The sequence below is a fragment of the Brachyhypopomus gauderio genome, unplaced genomic scaffold, assembly GCF_052324685.1.
Source record: "Brachyhypopomus gauderio isolate BG-103 unplaced genomic scaffold, BGAUD_0.2 sc56, whole genome shotgun sequence".
Lineage (NCBI taxonomy): Eukaryota > Metazoa > Chordata > Actinopteri > Gymnotiformes > Hypopomidae > Brachyhypopomus > Brachyhypopomus gauderio.
Window position 1 is genome coordinate 1359209 of NW_027506879.1, and position 24458 is coordinate 1383666.

Here is a 24458-nt window from a genome sequence, read left to right on the forward strand (position 1 = left end):
ACTAAATACTGCACTGACTAAATGTAAATTAAAAACTATTGACTAATAGTGCTCCAACTAATACTGCTCCAACTAATACTGCACCGACTAATAGTGCTCCAACTAATACTTCGCCGACTAATAGTGCTCCAACTAATACTGCTCCAACTAAATACTGCACCGACTAATAATGCTCCAACTAATACTGCACCGACTAATACTGCACTGACTAATAGTGCTCCAACTAATACTGCACTGACTAAATACTGCACCGACTAATAGTGCTCCAACTAAATACTGCACTGACTAAATACTGCAATCACTAAATACTGCACTCACTAAATACAGCGCCGACTAATACAGCTCCAACTAATACTGTTCCAACTAATACTGCTCTGTAAAAATATTGCGCCGACTAAGAACTGCATCAACTAATACTCCACCAACAAAATACAGCACCGACTAATAGTGCTCCAATTAAATACTGCGCTCACTAAATTCTGCAATCACTAAATACTGCGCTCACTAAATTCTGCAATCACTAAATACAGCACCGACTAATACTGCCCTGACTAAATACTGCTCCAACTAAATACTGCACCGACTAATAGTGTTCCAACTAAATACTGCTCCAACTAAATACTGCACCGACTAATAGTGCTCCAACTAAATACTGCTCCAACTAAATACTGCATCAACAAATTGTGCTCCGGCTAAATACAGCACCAACTAATACTGCTCAAACACCGTCTGCTTACAAAATTCTGATAAAGAAATGCTGACGAATGGATCATTACGAATTTGGACAAATTCAGTCATTACAAGTGATGAATTCAGTCTGCTGCTAATTATACCATGACATGACCCAACATCCTCATATTATCCTCAACCTAATATCTATGACCTAATAACCTCACAAAGTATACCACTACAGGCTAGCAGATACACAGCACTGCACTGGAATTGCTTCTTAAACCCCATTTCAATTTGTAGAAATACTGAACCAGGAGCCATCTTTAAGTATAGAATGAAGCCTTTATCTCTATCTCTTTGTGCGTCGGTTCCAAGTTTACAGCCCGTTAATTTAAAGAAAAAAACAAACAAACCATCCCTAAGAGCTCTCACTGTGAAGTGGGGGGACTGCACTCTGCTCTAAGCTCTAAGAGCATCCACCATCTGCTCCTCCACGAGCGTTATAGCACTTAAGTGTCATGGTGGCCCTGTCTGGGACGTCCAGGGCCCATTATGGGGAGTGTGAGGTGAGGAACGCTCTCCCTCTGACCTGGTACATAGGCACATGCAGACACAGTGTTCTGCCCAAGTGGGGGGGGGGGGGGGGGGGGGGGTCGTGCAGAGAGGCGAGTGTAATTCTCCAGACCATATTTGCTGTAGACTCTCTCTAGGTAATGGGCATAAAAGCAGTCAAACAGAAGTTATTCCTCTCTGTGTAACCTTGGACTCATTCCATAAATAAAATGTCTTTGCTAAACATTTCCTCCTTAAAATGATTTCACTTAAACATTTAAGGCGTCCTGTGCAAAAGCAAAATTTGTCTGTAGTTTCTGCAGACATCTATCCAGATCAAGGCGATGATTTAATTTTAATGAATCGCTTACCCTCAACATCGTTACCCAAATAATGGAACAACACTGCAGTGTCCAGGGGGGTGTTCCAAGAAGCGGGTTAAGCGAGAAAACCCGGGTAAGTTAACTCAGAGTTCACGGAAACTCGAGGTTTTCCGTTCCAGAAACCGAGCTTAGAGAGAACCGGAGTCAGTTACTATAGCAACTTATGCTCTGAAGCTAACCTGCTCGCTGGCAGGTTAACTTGGACCTGACCCAGAGTTACAAACACGTCATCATGACGTGTCCTTTCCTCGAAGATCATGTGGATATTGAAACTCAGTTTATTCGCCGGGAACGCCTTCGTCGGGAACGCCTTATAAAACCCCGAATAGACATAGGCCTACTATCATTTTCGGATTATTTTTTAATGAACGTTATCGTTTTTCAGCACAATCCAATACTTACATCAATAAAATTATTAAGCGTCACATTTCAAATATTACACATCGCGGATCAGCCCTAAATTCTCTCCAGATTGTTATACATCGCTCTTCGTTTTTTGCTAGTGGAAGTTTTTTTTTATAGTGTAGAAGATGCGGAATCTGTCAGCAAAGCTACTGTATGTCGGTCTGTCCGAAAACTATGTCCGGCATTAAATTGACTAGTGCCCAGTTTTGTGGTGTTTCCTGGGCATAAGCCAGTTATGGACATCAAAGAGGAATTCCACAGCATCGTTGGTTTGTCTTTAATTCACACGGACAATAAAGAAATTAAGCAAAGGAGAAGCAATATATAACGAACTTCATTCCATTTACATTTTAAGGATTTCCTAGAGTGATTGGCTGTATTGATGGAACCTACATATGCTACCTATTCCAGCACCATTAGAACATGAAAATTCATCCATAGCATTAATGTACAGGTACTAACCTTTAGTAATCCTTAATGAATAATGTACTTATCTTTAATGGTAACAAAAATAACGTAGCTATTGTAACTGACCGTTCTTCCCATCAAGATCATATGTGATGCTTCCCACCTCATCACAAATGTTGAAGCCAGATGGCCAGGATCCGTGTATGATTCCACACTGTACAACAAATCTGAACAGAGTAGGCCTGCGGTAGTTTTGCTAGTTGTTCACATGCAGTGTAATAGTTAAATCATTGCAAACCCTAGTGTCCTATAGGCCTACCTTATGACTCCCTATTCAGATCCTGCACCTGGACCACAGTCCCGCTACAATCAGGCCCACAGCAAAACCAGGGCAAGAATTTAAATGACCCTAGGAATCCTCGAGGCCAGGTTCCAGTGCCTGAAGGGGCTCAGAGTAACCCCTGATAGGGTGTGCCACATAATAATGGCATATGTGGTATTACACAACATTGCAACCATCCAGGAAGAGTGACAGCCTACCATCTCTGACATGCCCACAGACGAGGAACCTTACATGCATGTGGGTGACAACAGAGATGGTGGAGTTGTCAGAGACTCCATCTGCAATCACTGCTTTCCACATTAAATCATGCACCACCACCCACTCCACCATCCACCCTGTAGCCTTTTAATATACATTACAGTCAAATTCAACGTTATGTTTCATTATTTCATTTTTCCTGTAAATAAATATATTTTATATTTTAAGAATAAGATATAGTTATGTACAGCCATACCACTTTGTACAATATTCTTATACTTCATTTTTATCTGATGCCATGTGTGTTTCACACCACTCAGATTAGACCTGGAATTAGTAAGTGTTCAATAAAAAGATATTTAAAAACTCAATACAGTATTATAAAGGTGGAGAAAATAATAATATAATTGCACCCTTCTGCTAAATATAAAAATATCATTTTCACTCACGCATTAACTCTGTTGGCAATTTTTTGACATGCTGACTGCCTTTCTCTAGCAGCTACCGCAGTATTACATTTACGTTTAATAGTATCTAAATATTCTGCATACGCAGTCATTAATACTTCAAGCTACAGTGGTGTGAAATACGATGTTCGGCTGATTTTCGCGTTTAAGTCCATGATAAATCCTATTTATCTGCGTTCCATTAAGAATGCCTTTCATAGTTACTCGTGAACGCGCTTCTGTCTGGGTCAACCTACTCAGAGTTGAGCGACCCTGATTACTTTAACTCCGATCCGCCGTTTTGGAACCGAAAACTCTGAGTATGTCAGATCGGGGTAAGACAACTCAGAGTTCAGGGTTAAGTTTGCTAAACCCGCTTCTTGGAATACCCCCCTGGTGTTGGTCCTGGTGTTTATCCTGGTCCTGGCTCCTCAAACACCCACCCAATCAGCTTTACAAGACTGAGGTCTCCCTTTTGCGATTAAGCATAACATCAGGGAGAATCCTCCCTAGAACAGCAATGTCTGTGATGCAGATGCCTTGAATTGTAGTGACTACTGAAGAGTTCTGCTGTCTACAACACACCACTTGGCCAGACATGGGCCACTGTGATCAAAGGTCAACGCTGTGGGAACATTTCAAACATGGCGTAAAGTTCATTGAGTTCATCAGCTTGATAACATCCAGAAACCATAAAATCTGAAAGTCAGTGGCTTCAGTGCTGTATTAAAAAGAAAGAAGGTTGTTGATTTTTTTTAAAGAGTAACACAAACTCATTTGGTTGGCACTTTGTTAGAGAACCTACAGTCTTAGTGAACACACCAACCATATGCTCACACCTCTGAAGATGCCGAAAAACTCGTTCAATGCAGATGAAAATTTAACACACTTCACAAGTCCAGACCCCATGCCCTACAGACCCCCCCTACATACCCTGTGCCCTACAGTCACTAACACACATTCAAAAGCTGAGTGGTGGAGGACTCTGCATTCATTAAGAGCTGCAAAAATCTTTTGGCCTTCGAGTTTTCATGGGGAAAAATCTATTGATATGAGAGTTGTTTTATGTTGACTAGAAATTGCTTACCACTGACAAGGCCACACCAAAACCAACAGGTGATGTCAGGGACATCTAATCCATCACTCCATGACTCCATCCTCTCACTCTGCCTGGAACTTTAAAAAGTTCACTAGCAGATTTATATGGGTTGTGATAGCATAATTAAACAAACTGACCATCTTATGGTTGTTAAAAAAAGAAAAAAACAAAACAGCTCATTTGAGCGTGTTCCAACACTGACTGGTAACAGCAGAACCTCTCGGGCTTCATTTGAGCGTGTTCCAACAGCAGAACCTCTCGGGCTTCATTTGAGCGTGTTCCAACAGCAGAACCTCTCGGGCTTCATTTGAGCGTGTTCCAACAGCAGAACCTCTCGGGCTTCATTTGAGTGTGTTCCAACAGCAGAACCTCTCGGGCTTCATTTGAGCGTGTTCCAACAGCAGAACCTCTCGGGCTTCATTTGAGCGTGTTCCAACAGCAGAACCTCTCGGGCTTCATTTGAGCGTGTTCCAACAGCAGAACCTCTCGGGCTTCATTTGAGCGTGTTCCAACAGCAGAACCTCTCGGGCTTCATTTGAGCGTGTTCCAACAGCAGAACCTCTCGGGCTTCATTTGAGCGTGTTCCAACAGCAGAACCTCTCGGGCTTCCTGACAGGGGGTCTCTGCTCCCAACAGCCAGACTGGTTTTAAATGGGTTTTGAGCAGGTCTCCAGCTGTGCCAACAAACCTGTATCGTCTTTAACCTCTTGGGCTGGTTTTCCATGCAGATTTTCCATCTTAGACCAAGTCACACTGACAGTGGACAGATTCTGTACCAAATGCCCCTTGTTAAATCTGGGATGTGTTCAGGACCCTTAATGCTCAATAAAGACCTACCCGTACAGCAGCACCCAAATCGATATGAATATAGTCCTGCCCTGTTAGGCCACCTAAACACCGCCAGACATATATAGACGAGTCCAGAAATATTAATAAACAAACACCAGAAAACGATGGCAGGAGAGAGCCATACAACACCCCCACCCTCTCAGGAAAGTCTTCCAGCCCCGAGAATCGGAGTTATTTAGCGCATTTTTCTCTGGAAGACGATCAATACAGGAGCTTCCTCACCCTTCTTCGTCACAGATGCACAGCACTAATGAGGCAAAAAAAGAGCCGAGTACTCATTTTCCTCTGAGGCACTCCGGGCACAAGGGGGCACTGCTGAGGGACGCACATACACAGGACAGAGGAATGAGCAGGATGTTGATGGTTTCTGCCGTCTGGAGCTTCTCTTGCGCTGCGCCAGTTGAGCCAATATGAGGCTGATTTGAATGGGAAGTGAAGTTCCTTCTTAAAGATAGCTGTAGAGGGACACGCCCACCTCAGAGTGCTGAACATTACCCTCAATTTAGTCAGTGTAAACCATACATAACACTTGTGTAGTTTAACGCAGTTTGTGTACTGAACATTACACTCAATTTAGTCAGTGTAAACCATACATAACACTTGTGTAGTTTAACGCAGTTTGTGTACTGAACATTACACTCAATTTAGTCAGTGTAAAACCATACAGAACACTTATGTAGTTTAATTAACGCAGTTTGTGTACTGAACATTACACTCAATTTAGTCAGTGTAAAACCATACATAACACTTATGTAGTTTAACGCAGTTTGTGTACTGCTCCAGATATAAGCAGTCCAGCTTCATCTGAGGTGCTACTGCCATCTTGTGGTCAGAAGCAAATTTTAACTTTCAATTATGGACAGACTGAAGGACTTACTGGAAAGGTATTCCTACTCTTGCATTTAGAGGAGACAATACCAGTGACTTCACTGTAGTGGGTCAATCAGGATATTTCTGACTCCTTTTTCTAAAATAGGAACATTCTTAACTAAATATTAACTGCAAACCCATCACAAATACATGAAAAACTTTAAGGGAGAGCTCTTTCTGGAAAACAAAGGTTACGGCATTTTTACAAATTAGCTAGTGAACACCATGTGCCATTTATACGTGTTAAAGCATGATCTTTGTTGCCATTCAATATGTATAGCTACAACATAAATAAAAAATTTTAGTATGCAAGACGTCCTGTGCAGTGAGTCAACGGCCAGTGCCTCAATCACAATAATACATTACAGGCCATTAACAAAAGATATACATTAAAGTGCAGTCAAAAATAAAGCTACGACAGATTGTTTACTTTGTTTTATTTAATGTCCCAACAAGAAGTTTATGCTTCAATTTATACAAAAGGTCTACATCTCTCTCCAAAAACAGGCCTGTTGCACGCTACTTGTACAAGTAGAACCCTAGCATTTAAAGAAAGGCAAACGCACATCACTGCACTGCTAAGCAAAATAAAAAGGAGATGCTATTGTACAGCGCGACAGTGACAAACGACAATACTGATCAAAGTTACTTGTGTTCAGTATTGGCAACACTTGGTCATCCTCACATTTGCCTCCAGCTATCTGGGAGTCATGACGTTGGAAAGATGACAGCACTGAAATATTTAGCATGGCGAATCATTTAAAATCAAGACTGTAGAAAATCTAAAAATTACAAAAGAAATCAGGAAAGGGAGGGGGAAAAAACAGGAGCTAAAAAAAAAAACAAAACAATAGCAGCCCGGATTCATACTGAAATTTTCTAAAACAGTTTGAGCATTAGGAATCAAGAAAGCCAGCTTAAGGCAAGTTTTCCTCCAATAGCACCCCGCCATTCCCCAACACACCACCCTGTGGGCTCCGACGGCCTCTTAACGGCGCTTTTCCTTCCGGTCGGGCTTACGGTCCCGCTCGTTGCGCGACGACCTCTTGCCCGACCTGTTGCCCTCTGCAGTGCTCCTCTTCCTGTCTGATTTAGACCCTTTGCCCTCGCGCCCGCCGCTCTTCGGCGCCTTGCGAGTGCGGTCTCCACCGCTCTTCTTACGCTCACGCGCCACGTCTCTGTGACGGCGCTCGCGGCCGCGTGCGTGACCCTCCCTGTCGCGGCTTGCCGAGCCAGAGCTGGAGGACGAGGACGAGGAGCCCGAGGAGCTCGAGCGGCTGCTGGAGCCGCTGGAGGAGGAGCTAGAGCCGCTGGAGGAGGAGCTGGAGGAGGAGCTAGAAGAGGAGCTGCTGCTGCTACGGCTACGCCTGGCCTTGGCCCGGCCGCCGGCCTCTTCCTCCTCCGCCCCCTTCACGGGGGGCGTGGCTTCCGGCGGCTGAGCTCCAGGCTCCTGGCTCAGCTCCTGTGGCACCGCCTGCTCTTCTGGAGTCTGGTGGCTATGCTGGGGCTCCAGGGCGCCGTCCGGCTGCGCGGCGGTTTGCTGCACCGCAGAGGACGCGGCTGCTTGTGGTGGGGGCCCTTTGCACTCGGCCGCTTGGGGTTCCTCATGGTTTTCGGGGGTCTGCTGGGACTCCAGGACGACAAGCTGAGGAGCTTCCTTCCCTGCCTGGTTCTCTTCTTCCCTACTCTCCACACTTTCCTCTTCTACTGCTGCTTCTGCACCCTTCACCTGCTGCTCACCCTGCGCAACCTGGCCCTCCGACTCCATCGCTACCACTGCAACCTCCGCCTTCTCCTCCACCTCTTTATCCCCCACTACTGCCATTTCCTCCTCCTCCTCCTCCTCCTCTCCACCCTCAGCCTGCTCCTTCACCTCCTCCTCCCCCTGCTGCTCCTCCACCACCTCTCTCTCCCTGACCTCTGAGCCCTCATCCTTCTCTTCTACTTCCTCCTCGCCTGCCTCTTCCTCATCCTCATCCTCCTCCTCCTCCATGTCCACGTCATGTCGGTTACCTGTCAGCCTTACTCTCTGCTTACCCTCTTCTTCATCTTCCTTCTTCTGTTCTTCAGCCCGGCCGGCGTCCTCTGCTGCCCTGTCGCCTGCCCGCAGGAACTGCCTCCGGGGCCGAGCCTCCATCTTGTTCAAGTGTTCGGCAAAAGCCTGACGCCTCTCGTCAAGCATGGCTGCAAGGTGCGAACATACAAACTCAGGTGTTAATCAAACTTCTAACACCACCATTTTTGACAGTCAACCACCCAAAACTAACGCATGGGCAATAATTAAACCCACAGTTGAACTTGATAGCAACTAACAGATAGCAGAGCACTTACTGTTCATTTTTTTCTGAGACTCTTCCAGGAGTTTCTGGGTGGCTGAACACATACGACCAGGCAGGTAGAAGATGGGAGGTTTGATCTTGGTACGAATGAACTTTATAATCTTGGCATTGTGTGCATTCCACTCCTCTTGCTGAAACAGAAATCAAGCCACGTGTTATAAACAAAACTAAACGGATGAACTAATTATGATCACAAAAGTAACATGCCTGTTGAATGAGATGGGATTATATCGGAGTAGTGAGGTTGGTGAGGTACGAAGGCTATGAGGAGCTGTGGTGAGGTACGAAGGCTATGAGGAGCTGTGGTGAGGTACGAAGGCTATGAGGAGCTGCGGTGAGGTACGAAGGCTATGAGGAGCTGCGGTGAGGTACGAAGGCTATGAGGAGCTGTGGTGAGGTACGAAGGCTATGAGGAGCTGTGGTGAGGTACGAAGGCTATGAGGAGCTGCGGTGAGGTACGAAGGCTATGAGGAGCTGCGGTGAGGTACGAAGGCTATGAGGAGCTGTGGTGAGGTACGAAGGCTATGAGGAGCTGTGGTGAGGTACGAAGGCTATGAGGAGCTGCGGTGAGGTACGAAGGCTATGAGGAGCTGCGGTGAGGTACGAAGGCTATGAGGAGCTGTGGTGAGGTACGAAGGCTATGAGGAGCTGTGGTGAGGTACGAAGGCTATGAGGAGCTGCGGTGAGGTACGAAGGCTATGAGGAGCTGCGGTGAGGTACGAAGGCTATGAGGAGCTGTGGTGAGGTACGAAGGCTATGAGGAGCTGTGGTGAGGTACGAAGGCTATGAGGAGCTGTGGTGAGGTACGAAGGCTATGAGGAGCTGTGGTGATGAACGCACCAGCTGGGCCAGCTCCACTTTATGTTCCAGGAGGCGGAGCTCCGTCTGCTTGGCACGCCGTTCCTCAAAGAGCTCCCGACGCTCACTCTCCACCTTCTTACGCTCTTGTTCTGCCTGGACCTCCAACTTCTGTTCAATTTCCTGCCGTCTTTTGAGCTGTAACGGACGTTTAGGATAAAAAAACGAAGTGCTTTTATAGCCTTGGACAGGTGCAGGGATGTCCAGAATTAAAGAACCAGTCACTATAAAGCATTTTATATTTCAGATTTGAAAGCCAAACCTTCTCTGTGGACACAGTAGACTCCTGCTTAAACTTCTGTAAGGTTCCCATCAACAGGCCAAACATGCGGCGATTCCTAAGGACAGACAAGGAAGGGTATTACATAGAGCAGCATTACATAGAGCGGCATTACATAGAGTATTATTGTATGTCAGGCAAATATCATGACAAATGTCCAAAGTTTGAAATATTCAGGCAGTTCCTTTAATATGTAGTTAAAATACATATTGCAACAGAATCTGCTACCTTTGTTTTCCCTTCTCATCCATGGTCTGATCTTGAATCAGATCTCGACGCGTGCGCTCTTTGGAGGTAGCCACTACAGATGACTGCAACGCTGGCTACAAGCAGACAATACAGTTGGAATTACACGCCTACTTACAATTACCACAGCTTTAAGAAACAGTTGTCAGTCACCACCCCAACATTTCTCACCTAACCACATCAGTCCTACAATCCATATACACAGTAAAACATCTCCACATCATCCACATAGCTTTAACTATAATGATATTGGGTGTTTTAATTATGCACCAAGTTTGTATATCCAAGATCGTTTACAGCATATAAAAGTGGCTGCTGAAACGCTAGCCTTGAGGGTTAGACTCGCGAGCCCCTGACTGTGGGCTTCTGAAATCCTTCTCCACACTTTTAGCAAAACCTGTTCTTTGATAACCTGGCTTACTTTTTTGACATCGTCATCATCCTCAGCGTCACTGTCATGGCGTGAATCTCTCCGGGCTCTCTGATCCCCCGCCAGCCTGCCAAACATTCCCCGTGAGAAAATGACATCAGACCAGGCAATCAATCCACCCAAAATCCTTCAATCAATCCTCCCAAAATCCTTCAATCTTTATTATAAGGTGCATAAGTACCAAATGTGTGGAGGGCACTGTTGCAGATTAATTCTACACAAACATCACCACTGTAAACCGTCTGAAGACAGCAGCCATCCTGCGTTCATGTACCTTAAGAGTGCTCCTTCAATATCCCTCTGTTTGGCTGGGGGTCCAGCGCCGCCATCAGAGAGTCCACGCCTACAAACAGAGCATGTTACATTTCACCATTAAACACTGAAGAGTTTACGTTTTACTCTCGTCCTTAATGAACAGAAATAATGACGTACCTCAGCAAATTAATTCCTCGCCCTCTACCTCCACCTGGGCCTGTGAGAGACAGACGTCGGGTCTGACCCGGTCTGCAAAAGACAAGGGAGACCTTAGAGACACACTGGAGGGACTGACGGCTCTGTGCAACTTGTTACAGTAGCCTCACATAAACAGAATTATAAACTCTCCGTTTCACTAAACAAAGTTTAGACTTGTTTTGCAAGAACAAGAACCCGGAAACTCGTGATTTAGCTAGCTAGCACACGGACTAGCAGCCCGCGCTAGAGCACGACGGGCCGCCGGGTGGTGCAGGTGCGGGGGCCCGTGGTCGGGTGGTGCGGGTGCGAGGCCCGTGGTCGGGTGGTGCGGGTGCGAGGCCCGTGGTCGGGTGGTGCGGGTGCGAGGCCCGTGGTCGGGTGGTGCGGGTGCGGGGCCCGTGGTCGGGTGGTGCAGGTGCGGGGCCCGTGGTCGGGTGGTGCGGGTGCGAGGCCCGTGGTCGGGTGGTGCAGGTGCGGGGCCCGTGGTCGGGTGGTGCGGGTGCGTTAATCACCCCGCCGCGCCGTTTTACTCCCTCAACACGCGCCTTTATGTGAGCTAGTTAGCGCGCGACCTCACGAGACAGGGGAGATAACCGACTACAGCTAACGCAGCTAACGCTGCTAACCAGCTAACGAGCTAACCCAGCTAACGAGCTAACCCAGCTAACGAGCTAACCCAGCTAACGAGCTAACCCAGCTAACGAGCTAACCCAGCTAACGAGCTAACCCAGCTAACGAGCTAACCCAGCTAACGAGCTAACCCAGCTAACGAGCTAACCCAGCTAACCAGCTAACGCAGCTAACGAGCTAACGCAGCTAAGCTAGCGGAAGGCTCTGGCCCGGCCGCAGCGCTGCACGCCCCCAGCGCCGGTTGATCGGTCGGTCGCGGCCGTACCGTAGCTCGTTGGGGTCCCTGCCGGTCAGTTTTCGTATGTTTTCGTCCACATTCTTCAAACTCTCCTTCGCCTTTTCCAGCTGGTCCTGCAGCGCTCGCACAGCCACCGCCATCTTACTGTTCCGGACTCCACGCGCAACTCCACGCGCACTGGGCGGCAACGAGGCTGAGCTCCGCGAGCCACCGGACTGACAGTTACATTAACCAATGGGCTGCTGCCCTTTATAGGGCGGGACAAACGGGCGCCGCTTCCTACTGGTTTAGGAAACGAACACACGCTGTGAAACGAACGACACCGAGGCTGGTTCATAATCACCTATAGATCACCTATCTATTGATCTATATTACATTATATATATATATATATATATATATATATATATATATATATATATATATATATATATATATATATAATAGTAATATAGATCAATGCCTACATCTACATGTACTAACAGTGCGCAAAGCAAAAGATTTTAATACTTCACGAAAAATATATAATGTATTAGGCCCTATATGCATTTGTATATGTAAGTAGGAGTCAAACTGATATATTCTGGTTAAAATATTTTATTTCCTTTTTTCACTACACATGAATTTTACATCGTTAATTCGTCACAATTATTAAACTTTTCACAGGAGAAAAACAGAAAAAAATTCAAGTGTCATTAAAGGTGGAGTTCATCAGGGTTGAATATATCACAAGAATCCTTCACCAAAGTGATCAAACTGCACAGGGTGAAAGGTATTTACACGATCTCCTTCTTCAATCTTTGTCAGCCAAATCATTTTGATCAAAATACCTTTAAACAAAACATATTTTTATTAATATAATTGCCATTTTATAAAGTACAGGGATGGGGTTACATATTTGTGTCAAGTACCTTGCAACTATGCAAATCATCAGGTTAAGTGCTGACAACCTCTCATCATCTTTACTTTCCTGGAAGAGTCCAAAAAAATCACCATGTCTGGCTGTCACTCATAAGGAACGATGTATACATGGAAACACATACAAGAAGGAGATGAGAAGGTTAAAGGGGTGTGTGCACCAGGTTACAGGACAGAATGGGTTAATGTGTGGAGGGTGTACCAGGTTACAGGACAGAATGGGTTCATGTGTGGAGAGTGTACCAGGTTACAGGACAGAATGGGTTCATGTGTGGAGAGTGTACCAGGTTACAGGACAGAATGGGTTAATGTGTGGAGGGTGTACCAGGTTACAGGACAGAATGGGTTCATGTGTGTGGAGGGTGTACCAGGATACAGGACAGAATGGGTTCATGTGTGTGGAGGGTGTGTGCACCAGGTTACAGGACAGAAAGGGTTCATGTGTGGAGGGTGTACCAGGTTACAGGACAGAATGGGTTCATGTGTGGAGGGTGTACCAGGTTACAGGACAGAATGGGTTCATGTGTGGAGGGTGTACCAGGTTACAGGACAGAATGGGTTCATGTGTGGAGGGTGTACCAGGATACAGGACAGAATGGGTTCATGTGTGGAGGGTGTGTGCACCAGGTTACAGGACAGAATGGGTTCATGTGTGTGGAGGGTGTACCAGGTTAGCTCGTACGCCAGCACACCGTCTTGCCAGTTGTCTGATAAGTGAATGTGCTTCAGGTAGGAGAGGTTTCTCCAAACACGCGAGTAACGCATACAGCCATTGGCCCTGTGGAGGCAGATTTTAAAAATCACCATTCAGCTCCCTGGACACTGAAGTTTAAATGGGAAGATTTACCTGCACTTACCAACTGTGGAACAAAGTCATTCTCCTCAAACCAGCTGATCAGGTACTCGAGGACAGCGGATATAGTGGACTACATAAACGAAGCAGAGGTTACTGAACACACACAGTTACTGAACACACACAGTTACTGGACACACACAGTTACTGGACACACACAGTTACTGGACACACCTGTCAGTGACATTTCAAGCCCAGTGTAGCTGCTGTTATCAGTTTGTTTACCTGACTGAGCTTGCTCATGATGCTAAGGAATGGAGGGAAGCCAATCTGACAAAAAAAAATCAGAAGGATTATGAATTCAGAAACAAACCTACTCCATATGTATAGACACTAAAGTGACCCATGGCTAGAAATGATCTGGGATTGTATGAGAGATGGAAGATCAGTTCAGTCAGACCTTCACGTAATCAAGTCCGGGGTTCTCCGTGTCTCCTTCACTGGATGTAATGTTTAAAAAAACGTTTTCACCCAAGCAAAACTTTCTCCACCCATCTTCATCATCGGGTTTCGGCTACCGACAAAGGGGAGACTTTTAAAGGCAGCTCATGTTAGCATTAACAAGAACCCACAGTTACCACCATAACCATTTAATTGTAATTAGATGTACTAGCAGCTACAGATGCTATGTGCCAGAGATGAGCACTCGAGTGAGTGATGTTAAAACTCGTCCCTAATGACTCTCGACTCAGACTCGTCCAAAATAACTCGTGAACAACACAACATCGTTTTTCGCTAGCGGGAAATCGGAGAGAAGTGTCAAATGTAAACAAACGAGGTTGCCATAACAATGACTGGAGTACCGCACGTGGAGCCTTTGGCTACAGGGAATTATAGGCTATTAAAATCCTTGGACAAAACCAAAGGACAGCAATGTGTAAAGAATGTGGGAAACAAATGAAAGACACTGGAAAGCCTCAAGACCACATCAAACTTCATAAGGCCCCCGAAGCCACAGCCAGGTAGGGTTGTTTAGTTTGTTAAACACTTACAGTTAAAATATAAAACACACACCGATAGCTTTGTTTAGTTTACATTAGACCAGGGGTGCACAACTTCTTTACACCAAGGCATAATTTCAAATAAACACCTACACCAGAGGGCCACAAATTTCATTTTAACAGACCTGTTTACTCACATAAATGTGTAATTCAGTTACATAACAAGCTGTCTGTTCTCACCTCGGAGATCACGGAGTTTGGGGTGTTTTGTTTCATAATGTGTTGTGCACTCCTGCATTAGACAGTTACCTGTTATTACAGCTAATATATACAATAGTTATTTTCCCATCTCCTGTCCCTAAGCTTATCCTGGTATAGACTTGAACTCCAGCCTAAAACCTCGTGACTTGGACTTGGTATTTTGTGACTTTTGAACATCTGTGCTCAGTTCACTCTACTGCTCTAGCCCTCCCACGAGCGGTCTATTCACAACCAGCTACACTGTTGCCACCTAGTGGTGGTGGGAAAACATTTATCTTATCATTCTTTATATGAACTAATCTATCATGACACATTGTTCATTTCAGAATTAACTTCAGAAAATGGACTTACCATGGCAACATTGTCATCCAGAAACTGAGCTTTCCAGTGTTGTTGGGTCTTGGTGACACTCTGAAACAGCACTGACAGGACTAAGCAACTTTCCAAAATAATAAAACAACTGGTAGAATTTATGTGAAAGAGAACAATACATGTTCAACGAGCAATCCTCACATTAAAGGATGGTATGCTTCATTGAAAATTGGTAACACAAATGACAATATGATAATGCTGCTTATTGTGTTATCGTATGGAACAAACTACTATGAGACCATTAATGACCACACATACAGCAGGTAGCCTATCCCCAATATGGTATATTACAGGTAAGCAGAATAGGTACAACTATAAGACTGCACAACTACCTGTCTCACTGCAGAGAAGTGCAAGACTACCTGTCTCACTGCAGAGAAGTGCAATACTACCTGTCTCACTGCAGAGAAGTGCAAGACTACCTGTCTCACTGCAGAGAAGTGCAAGACTACCTGTCTCACTGCAGAGAAGTGCAAGACTACCTGTCTCACTGCAGAGAAGTGCAAGACTACCTGTCTCACTGCAGAGAAGTGCAAGACTACCTGTCTCACTGCAGAGAAGCTGCTGACTTCTAGCTGCTGCCGTCTCAGGCTGGGGGAGAAGCCGTGCGGTGCAGCCCGGCACCCTGTGAACTGTGAGAACACGTCGGGTTACACTAGATCACACAACAGAGCGGCTCCACTGGAGGACTGTGGACTTACAGACACGTTCACACACTGGCCTTTCCTCAGCTTCTTTGGATCGATCTGTGCTACCACGACATCTGGGCAAAGTGATGCTTCTCGTCTATAATAAAAGAGGGTGAAGGCAGCGTGTTATACAGTAGTGTGTAGTGGTCAACACTCCCTCACACAGCTCGCCCCAACACTCACACAGGTCACCCCAACACTCCCAACACTCACACAGCTCGCCCCAACACTCCTCACACTCATACAGGTCGCCCCAACACTCCTCACACTCCCACAGGTCGCCCCAACACTCCCCACACTCACACAGGTCGCCCCAACACTCCTCACACTCCCACAGGTCGCCCCAACACTCCTCACACTCACACAGGTCGCCCCAACACTCCCAACACTCACACAGCTCACCCCAACACTCCCCACACTCATACAGGTCGCCCCAACACTCCCCACACTCACACAGGTCGCCCCAACACTCCCACAGGTCGCCCCAACACTCCCCACACTCACACAGGTCACCCCAACACTCCTCACACTCACACAGGTCACCCCAACACTCCTCACACTCACACAGGTCGCCCCAACACTCCTCACACTCACACAGGTCGCCCCAACACTCCTCACACTCACACAGGTCGCCCCAACACTCACACAGGTCGCCCCAACACTCCCCACACTCACACAGGTCGCCCCAACACTCCCACAGGTCGCCCCAACACTCCCCACACTCACACAGGTCGCCCCAACACTCACAGGTCGCCCCAACACACACACCTCACCCCCACACACACACACCTCACCCCCCACACTCACTGCACATGTCTCAGATACTCTTGAGGGTTTCGTGGTGGTTCGTTCACGTCGTATTGCTCGTCCGCGCTGGGCTCCACAGGCAGCAGCCTGGGCATTAACTCCTCCACGTCCGACTTCATGCCTGGATTGTATGTAAATTATGTGATTAATTCGTTTTTCTATTACTTCTTTGTACTTTTATTCTCATTCTCTTTGCAATTCAGTTTTCTACTTAATGCCAAAGTCTCTCCATGTATGAACGTAAGCGCTGACGTCTAATAGACGCGCCCGTTACTACGGCGCTCATCTTCTTCTCTTGGGCACACAGGCGTGTTGTTGCGATATCGCCCCCTACTGTTCAGAGTGCACCACAACAACCCTAACCACACAAGTAACCAATTATATAACATATGTTCCGATATTTAACTCTACCCTATTGTGTCCAATATTAATTTATATTATGCAATAACTTTTTCTGATTAGTTATTTTCTGTCCCTCCGAAAATAACTTCAGACTGGGACTTTTGATCAGTCATTATCTACTCAGCAATTCTCGCTAGGCAGTGATATCACTGGAACTACAGGTTAGGTTAAAGGGTTTTGTATCTATGGGAGGTATTTCCTGCCAATAATAAAACTAAAATGAAAACACTAAAATGAAAATGAAAATACCGTTTTGCCATTTCTTTTTCCATACATGTGTGAAAATATTATGACAAAATTAAAAATAAAATGAAATCACTTAATTTGCAATTTAATTTTTCACTCGAGCACGGGTCATATGTGACAAATATAAAATGAAAATTAAAAAGGAGGATTGGCGCTACCTGCTGGTGATTTTCCTTTTCATTTTCTTTTTCCACTTTTCATTTTCGTTTTCAACTTCACCAGCATGCAAATACATGTAAATGAACAGTAGGCGGAGCTACAACTACAGTACCTCCCGTGAAATCCAGAGAGGGCAGCACAAGCGACATGGCTAACGTTTTACTAGAAACGGCAAATGAGATTGTGAGGTTGGCGAATTGCCAGATTATATATTGCTTAGATGTGAAGTAATCTAGCAGGTTAATAGTGTTGTATGTCGGAATATATGTGAAGTGGTAGAACGCTTAGGGTCTGGATCGGGGACCATGGAAAACCGCTCAGTGCGAGGTCGGCCTAGGTTGGACGTTGCCGAAGAGACGACGCTGAAGTTGGTTACTTATTCGCAGTTTCAGATTCGTTTGGCTACTTATTCGCAGCTCCTTATTCGGTTCACGATGCGTGTTTACTGCGCACTTTGTTTAAAAGAGATAGATTAAACAAACGAGCATAGGAGGCTAGGAGCATACATTAAGAGGTTATTGTTTCCCATACTGATTTTGTGAATGTAGAAAAAAATATTAAAATATAAGGAAAGCATTCCTTTTTGTAAAATGGTTTATATTTCAAGTCGTTACAATTGTTTGTAATTTGTACATGATTATGGAATTCGTCAGTATTTCTAATGTAAGGAAACATATTCTTAGATTTGAAAACTAAAAACACAGAAATGCTGTTCTAGAACACAAATCAATCGGAAGAAGATATACAAGCACACAACATGGTATATTGAGCAGTGAACGAATTTACAGGGGAAGGTTCAGAGGCTTATTGAAGGCCTTATTTATAGTGGACCAGATCAATAACAAATGAATCATAAAGAACAGGTCGCTCCCTAAGAGAAACCTGATTTTAGCCTGACCTACATAATTTTATACCTCAAATCTAACTGGAAACATGGCATATTGAGTAGTTAAGCACACAGGTGAAATGGTTCCAGACCCTAAGCGTTCTACCACTTCACATATATTCCGACATACAACACTATTAACCTGCAAGATTACTTCACATCTAAGCAATATATAATCTGGCAATTCGCCAACCTCACAATCTCATTTGCCGTTTCTAGTAAAACGTCAGCCATGTCGCTGTGTGCTGCCCTCTCTGGATTTCACGGGAGGTACTGTAGTTGTAGCTCCGCCTACTGTTCATTTACATGTATTTGCATGCTGGTGAAGTTGAAAACGAAAATGAAAAGTGGAAAAAGAAAATGAAAAGTGGAAAATGAAAAAGAAAATCACCAGCAGGTAGCGCCAATCCTCCTTTTTAATTTTCATTTTATATTTGTCACATATGACCCGTGCTCGAGTGAAAAATTAAATTGCAAATTAAGTGATTTCATTTTATTTTTAATTTTGTCATAATATTTTCACACATGTATGGAAAAAGAAATGGCAAAACGGTATTTTCATTTTCATTTTAGTGTTTTCATTTTAGTTTTATTATTGGCAGGAAATACCTCCCATATTGTATCCAGTCATACAGTGTAATCTTATCTGTGTTATCCATGTGTTACGCCAATTATATTGGTGTAGCCATCATGCAAAAGATCCCAGATGACAAAACATTTTAACATATTTACAGTCTTTACTCTTTATTTGTTTGAATTTTGTTATGTTTGTTTAATACATGCTAGTCAAATTCTGTTTGACACTTTAGTGACATGTTATTGTGTTTAAATTATTTACAGTAAGCTTAGAAATGAACTCAAAATACAGGATAATAACTTTTCTAAGCCTACTAAATTTGGTAAAATGTAATGAAATCCATGTGTGGAATGAATTCTGCACATTCATCAGTCTGATCCTGTATTGTCCTATAACCTCTGTGACGAGACGTGTACCTGTGTTAATGATTCACGGTCAGTAACCTCTAATCCACTCACACGGTGATCTGTCTGCGTGAGTGCAGCAGTAACACACACTATGTTATTTTTCTCTGGCTGCTGTTCTACCATTTTGTGCGTTTTGCTGTTGTTTTTGGAGATGGGCGTGCTGGGACGGTTCTAGTGTGATGAAGGATTCCTCTGCGTCCTTCACCATGACTTCTGCAAGAGCCATCGTCTTAGTTCAGTGTATCCTTGGTTTTTTTTCCCAACAGGGCCTGGGATTAATGTCTGACTACAAAAAATGTGGAGACTCTATATGTGAAAGTAAGATTTTCTTATTATAATTTTCTTTGTACATGAAGGTACACTTCATGAAGCTGCAGCTGTTTTGTAAAATTAATTCAAAATAAATTTTACAACTTTGTTATATTGGCAGCGGTCTGCTATTATATTTAAATCAAATTGATATTTAATCGTTGTTTTGATTGATAATGATCATTGGTCATGAAGCAAGGACACAAATAAATGTAATTTAAATTTAAACACATTTAATTCTGTTCTCCAAGTGGTGTTCACATTATGTGTGTTTACATTTGGTACATGCAATCATTTAATTCTGTTCTTAGGGTGGTTCACATTTTCTGTGATTATCTTTGGGTTCCTGTGTTCATGTGTTCTGTTAGGTTCTTAGGAAGGTGTTAACATTGTGTACCTTTGTGTACTTGTGTTAATGAGTTGACTAGTGTTACATTGTGTGTTTTTATCTTTGGGGTCGTGTGTTCTTCTCTAAGGCATGATGAGTCGTGTGCAGGCAATACAAGACCATCAAGTGCAAGACTGCCGATATTTGAAGTTTAAAAAAGGAGACATGATAGTTGTTTACCACAAACTTTCAGGAAGAAGGAATGATCTTTGGGCTGGAAGTGTAAGTTTTCTTATTTTTCCACCTGAAACATCTGATTTGTTTGGCTGAACTGAAGTATGCTAATATCAGAGGTGGAGATTCCAACTTCAGAAAGTACAACTCCTTCCCATGATTTTATTCAATCTTGCTGGATTTTCTAATTATTGCCACGTAAAATTAATGCAATCAACACAATCCAGGAAGCCTGAGCAAAATCTTGGAGAGGAGTTTTACTTTTTGTAAAAATGTATAGTGGTAATATGATGTAAATCCAGCATCTTATACTACATTTTCATTTCTTTTTTTGCGTTCTACGTAGATCGAAAAGCAGTTTGGATATTTCCCTAAAGATGCTGTCAAAATTGATGAACTTTTTGTTGATGAAACAGATGAAATCAGGATTCCCACTCAGGTATTGATTCAGATTTGATATCTAAGTGAATACAAACACAAACTCATCCATCATTCACTAAGCTACTGGATCACTGATATACATGTAAGACTTGAACATTTTAATTAAACACTTACTTCCTTTTCAGAAAATTGACTTCTACTGCATTGATGAATTTGGTTCAGTAATTGACAGTGATTTTGATGAGATGGATGATCAAGAAGCTCACTCTATGACATCTCCAGAGTTAGGTAACAGTGATCCAGACGATCCGGTCTCAGAATCAACTGAAACAAAGCACAGTATCCAAAATGAGGAGACCAGACAGAGGGCCACGCAAGATCCTTCTAAGAAAAATGAATGGTTTAGCAATGATAAACAGAGCCAAAATGAGCCACAAGACGGGAGCAGTGACCAGGAGTCTTTCAAGAGCAGGAAATTGTCTTTGGATACTGATGGAAACAAACAGAAAGAGGAAAGTCCAGCTAAAATGTTTGGCTGGATCGGAGATGAACTGACCAATGTTTTTGGGTTTGGACAAAAGGATTTTAAGACTAACGACAAAGATATAACTAAGGATTTAACAGAAGTCATACATTCTCCCACAACAGAGTCTAGTTCCTGGTTGGATATAGGCATAAAGAATGTTTTAGCTTTTGGAAGAGGAGATATGTCAGACACATTGGAAGCCAAGGACACGGACATGGACACAGTTCCCAAGGACCAAACCACTGAGGACTTACTAGATAACAAGCACCTGTCGAGTCCTGGTGAGGAACTGGTCTCTAGTCTGAGAACAGAAAATGAGGGTCGTACACCTGATGTGGACACCAAAAATGAGAAAACTAGTGACAAGGACACAGGGTGGTATGGCAGCGCGTATTACAGAATTGCAAACTTTTATGGAGAAACTCCAGATAAGACTGAAATAAATAATGATGGTAGAAAAGACAGAGGTTTGTCAGGAACAGACAGCCCAAGACTGACTACAAGCAGACAGCCCCTAGACGATACAGGTTTTCAAGATGTATATACGTCAGAATCCATGTTCTCTGCTAATCGCCTGTCAGCCATGTTTGATGGTCTAAAATCACCATTTCAGTTAGATACAGCTGAAGAAGAAGAAGTAAAGAACAATGAAGAGACGTCAGAAGAGTCAGATCCAGGTAAGGACGTCCTCGATGTGCAGCACACTGATGAATATGACAATGATGACAACGATGGCATTAACATTAGTAAAAGTCCTACAGATGTGGTCAGTGAAACACAGTTATTGCCTGGCCAAAAATGCATTTTTAAAGGTAGCTCTCTCTTTGATGATGTCAGACAGTCACATGACTCCTGCCACAAACCTTACATACAGAGAGATGATGCACAAGAAAGCAAAGACCCAGAAACAACTGAAGAGAGTTTACTAGATCACACAGAGCCAAATGAGACATATGAAGACAAGTCTTCAGTTGCCAAGGTGCAAGACACAAATGCTCATGATAAATATACTGTGCTAGACATAAACACGGACCATGGGACTAGCGTTCATTCTGATGGTGTAGGCACATCTACACATTCAGGTAGCCAAATGGAGAATACGTTTCTTTCTAATGTCACAATAGACGTAAATGTAGTTAGTAGTCCGATTGCTGAATCCAACACAATGGACCCGAGTGTAGACGACTCACGTGTGTCTCACTCAAACCCCTCCAACAATCAAGGTGATGATGTGTCACCAGGGCATAACGGTGATGAAGCATTAAGAGAGAGCTTAAAACTGTCAGATTTGTCAGAACCAGACACATTGGATGAGTCATTAGAAAAGGGAGAACACACAAAAAGTCTAAATATTCACAGTAAGAGCAGAGCAGTTATGGGTACCAATGACAGGACGTTCAAGATCACACAGGTGAGGAGTGTGATGGCAAAAGATAACGTTTTGGTTACTACAAACAGAGAGCAGCGTGGACAAACTCAGTCTGAATCACATTCAGCTCCTAATATGACTGACATTACAGAGAGGCATAACAAAAGTTTAAATGAATCTGACAAGAGTAAAAATGAAGCTAACCAAATCATGGCATCATCTAAGATGGCCGAGGTAACTTTACCGTCAGCTGCTAGTGCTGAGGGGTCCAGAGCAGATCACATGGAGTCTGCTAGTGAAAAGGAAGGGTTAGACATTGTTCAAGAGGAGCTGAGGAATTCTGACACTGCCCACACTGCAGAACATCATCTCCAGGGCTTCCTATATCCTGACGGGGAGGAGGACACCAAACAGCAGCAGAATAGTGAGAGGGACCCTCGTGTCTCTGAACAGGAGAGTGAGAGGGACCCTCGTGTCTCTGAACAGGAGAGTGAGAGGGACCCTCATGTCTCTGAACAGGAGAGTGAGAGGGACCCCTGTGTCTCTGAACAGGAGAGTGAGAGGGACCCCCGTGTCTCTGAACAGGAGAGTGAGAGGGACCCCCGTGTCTCTGAACAGGAGAGTGAGAGGGACCCCCGTGTCTCTGAACAGGAACACAGTATGCGTGGAAAAATGGCAAACGGAATACTAAGTCAAACAGTAGGTCTGCCAGCACCAGAGGAGATCCAGTCATCTGATAACATTCCAGAACATTCCAGTGATTTTGGCAAGGCTGGCAGAGAACATGTCAGCTTACCCAAGGACACTAATGCCAATCATGTTGCATTTGATATTAATCAAAATAGCATTGACATCTTCACCAGACATGAAGAAAGAGACATCACTAACATTTGGCCTTCAGAAAGGGAAACCCAGCAGGAGTTTGATAATGCAGATCCATTGCGAAATGCCAGTGAAGAGGTTGAAACATCTGATCATAACGGCAGTCGTGAAGTAACAGAGAAAAGTACTACTGAGAAAGAAATAAAGAATGACGGCCTCAAAACAGATGAGTCCGGAAATATCAGCGGGGCAGAACTGGACCCTGCGGAGATTATCAGTTTAAGTGACTCTCAAGGACAATGCTCATACGGTTACACCACAGAACACTCCATGGAAAAAGGAGCTCAGACAGGTACAAATGAAAACTAATATATCAGTTGAGAATAATACTATGTATTCAGTAATGAAGTGTATTAAAAAATTGAGCAGTGATGGTAACAGTCATAGCTACAGTTTTAGTTGTGAATTCACTTTCTTCTCTTTATCCTACTTTTTGTCTTTACAGGTAAAAATGGCTGTGTTAATGCAGGCTGTGTTCGTGAAGGCTGTGTTAGTGAAGGCTGTGCTAGTGAAGCCTGTGTTAGTGAAGCCTGTGTTAGTGAAGCCTGTGTTAGTGAAGCCTGTGTTGGTGCAGGCTGTGTCAGTGAAGACTGTGCTAGTGAAGGCTGTGTTGGTGCAGGCTGTGTCAGTGAAGGCTGTGCTAGTGAAGGCTGTGTTGGTGCAGGCTGTGTTAGTGAAGGCTGTGTTGGTGCAGGCTGTGTTAGTGAAGGCTGTGCTAGTGAAGGCTGTGTTGGTGCAGGCTGTGTCAGTGAATGCTGTGTCAGTGAAGCCTGTGTCAGTGAAGGATGTGTTAGTGAAGGCTGTGCTAGTGAAGGCTGTGTTGGTGCAGCCTGTGTCATTGAAGGCTGTGTAAGTGAAGGCTGTGTCAGTGAAGGCTGTGTTAGTGACGGCTGTGTTAGTGAAGGCTATCTAAATGAGGACACACCAATCAGTGAGCAAAACACAGATAAAACGGATCAGCTGGGAACCAGCCTTCATATGAATGACATTGAGGGCCTAATCAATAATACCTCTGACAACCAGCATGTGTCTGAGGAAGATGATGATGACCCAGTAGAGGAGCCCCAAAGCAAGGAGGAAGATGCTACAGAGATTAACAGGATGACTTCCACAAGCAGGACAACCATGTCTGATTCAGACAACAATATCATGGCCCAGGTGTATATGGAAACTGAGGATTCCCAGAATGGTAACTGTTAGGTCTGAAAGCCG

General features: G+C 44.3%; 3 protein-coding genes across 6 annotated transcripts in view; 1 reads left to right on the forward strand and 2 right to left on the reverse strand.

The window, feature by feature from the left end:
• Positions 1–6645: 6645 nt before the first annotated feature.
• pnn (pinin, desmosome associated protein) lies at positions 6646–11893 on the reverse strand. Its single transcript, XM_076987770.1, has 9 exons — positions 11727–11893; positions 10811–10882; positions 10653–10721; positions 10370–10445; positions 9931–10025; positions 9685–9760; positions 9405–9560; positions 8557–8695; positions 6646–8409 (listed from the first exon to the last, which is right to left on the reverse strand). Exons 1-9 carry the CDS (start codon positions 11837–11839, stop codon positions 7214–7216), a joined length of 1992 nt encoding a protein of 663 aa, XP_076843885.1. The 5' UTR covers positions 11840–11893; the 3' UTR covers positions 6646–7213.
• A 393-nt stretch (positions 11894–12286) lies between these two features.
• On the reverse strand, positions 12287–16844 carry gemin2 (gem (nuclear organelle) associated protein 2). 2 transcript variants are annotated; one of them, XM_076987782.1, is made up of 10 exons: positions 16541–16844; positions 15746–15830; positions 15527–15676; positions 15024–15083; positions 13871–13984; positions 13696–13740; positions 13475–13543; positions 13285–13395; positions 12611–12669; positions 12287–12529 (listed from the first exon to the last, which is right to left on the reverse strand). In XM_076987782.1, exons 1-10 carry the CDS (start codon positions 16657–16659, stop codon positions 12493–12495), a joined length of 849 nt encoding a protein of 282 aa, XP_076843897.1. In that variant the 5' UTR covers positions 16660–16844; the 3' UTR covers positions 12287–12492. The 2 variants fall into 2 exon arrangements, with proteins under 2 accessions (XP_076843897.1, XP_076843898.1); XM_076987783.1 differs by having other exon boundaries at positions 15587–15676; positions 16541–16839.
• Positions 16845–18480: 1636 nt separating this feature from the next.
• Positions 18481–24458, forward strand: part of mia2 (MIA SH3 domain ER export factor 2) — a 35502-nt gene continuing 29524 nt past the window's right edge. Inside the window, exons 1-6 of one of the 3 annotated variants that reach the window (XM_076987812.1) lie at positions 18481–18630; positions 19369–19535; positions 20003–20136; positions 20435–20527; positions 20655–23538; positions 23692–24435. In XM_076987812.1, coding sequence (XP_076843927.1) covers positions 18608–18630; positions 19369–19535; positions 20003–20136; positions 20435–20527; positions 20655–23538; positions 23692–24435 — 4045 coding nt within the window. In that variant the 5' untranslated portion in view covers positions 18481–18607. Of the gene's footprint in view, positions 18631–19368; positions 19536–20002; positions 20137–20434; positions 20528–20654; positions 23539–23691; positions 24436–24458 lie in introns of those variants that run through there. The other 2 variants (XM_076987813.1, XM_076987814.1) reach the window with 2 other exon arrangements.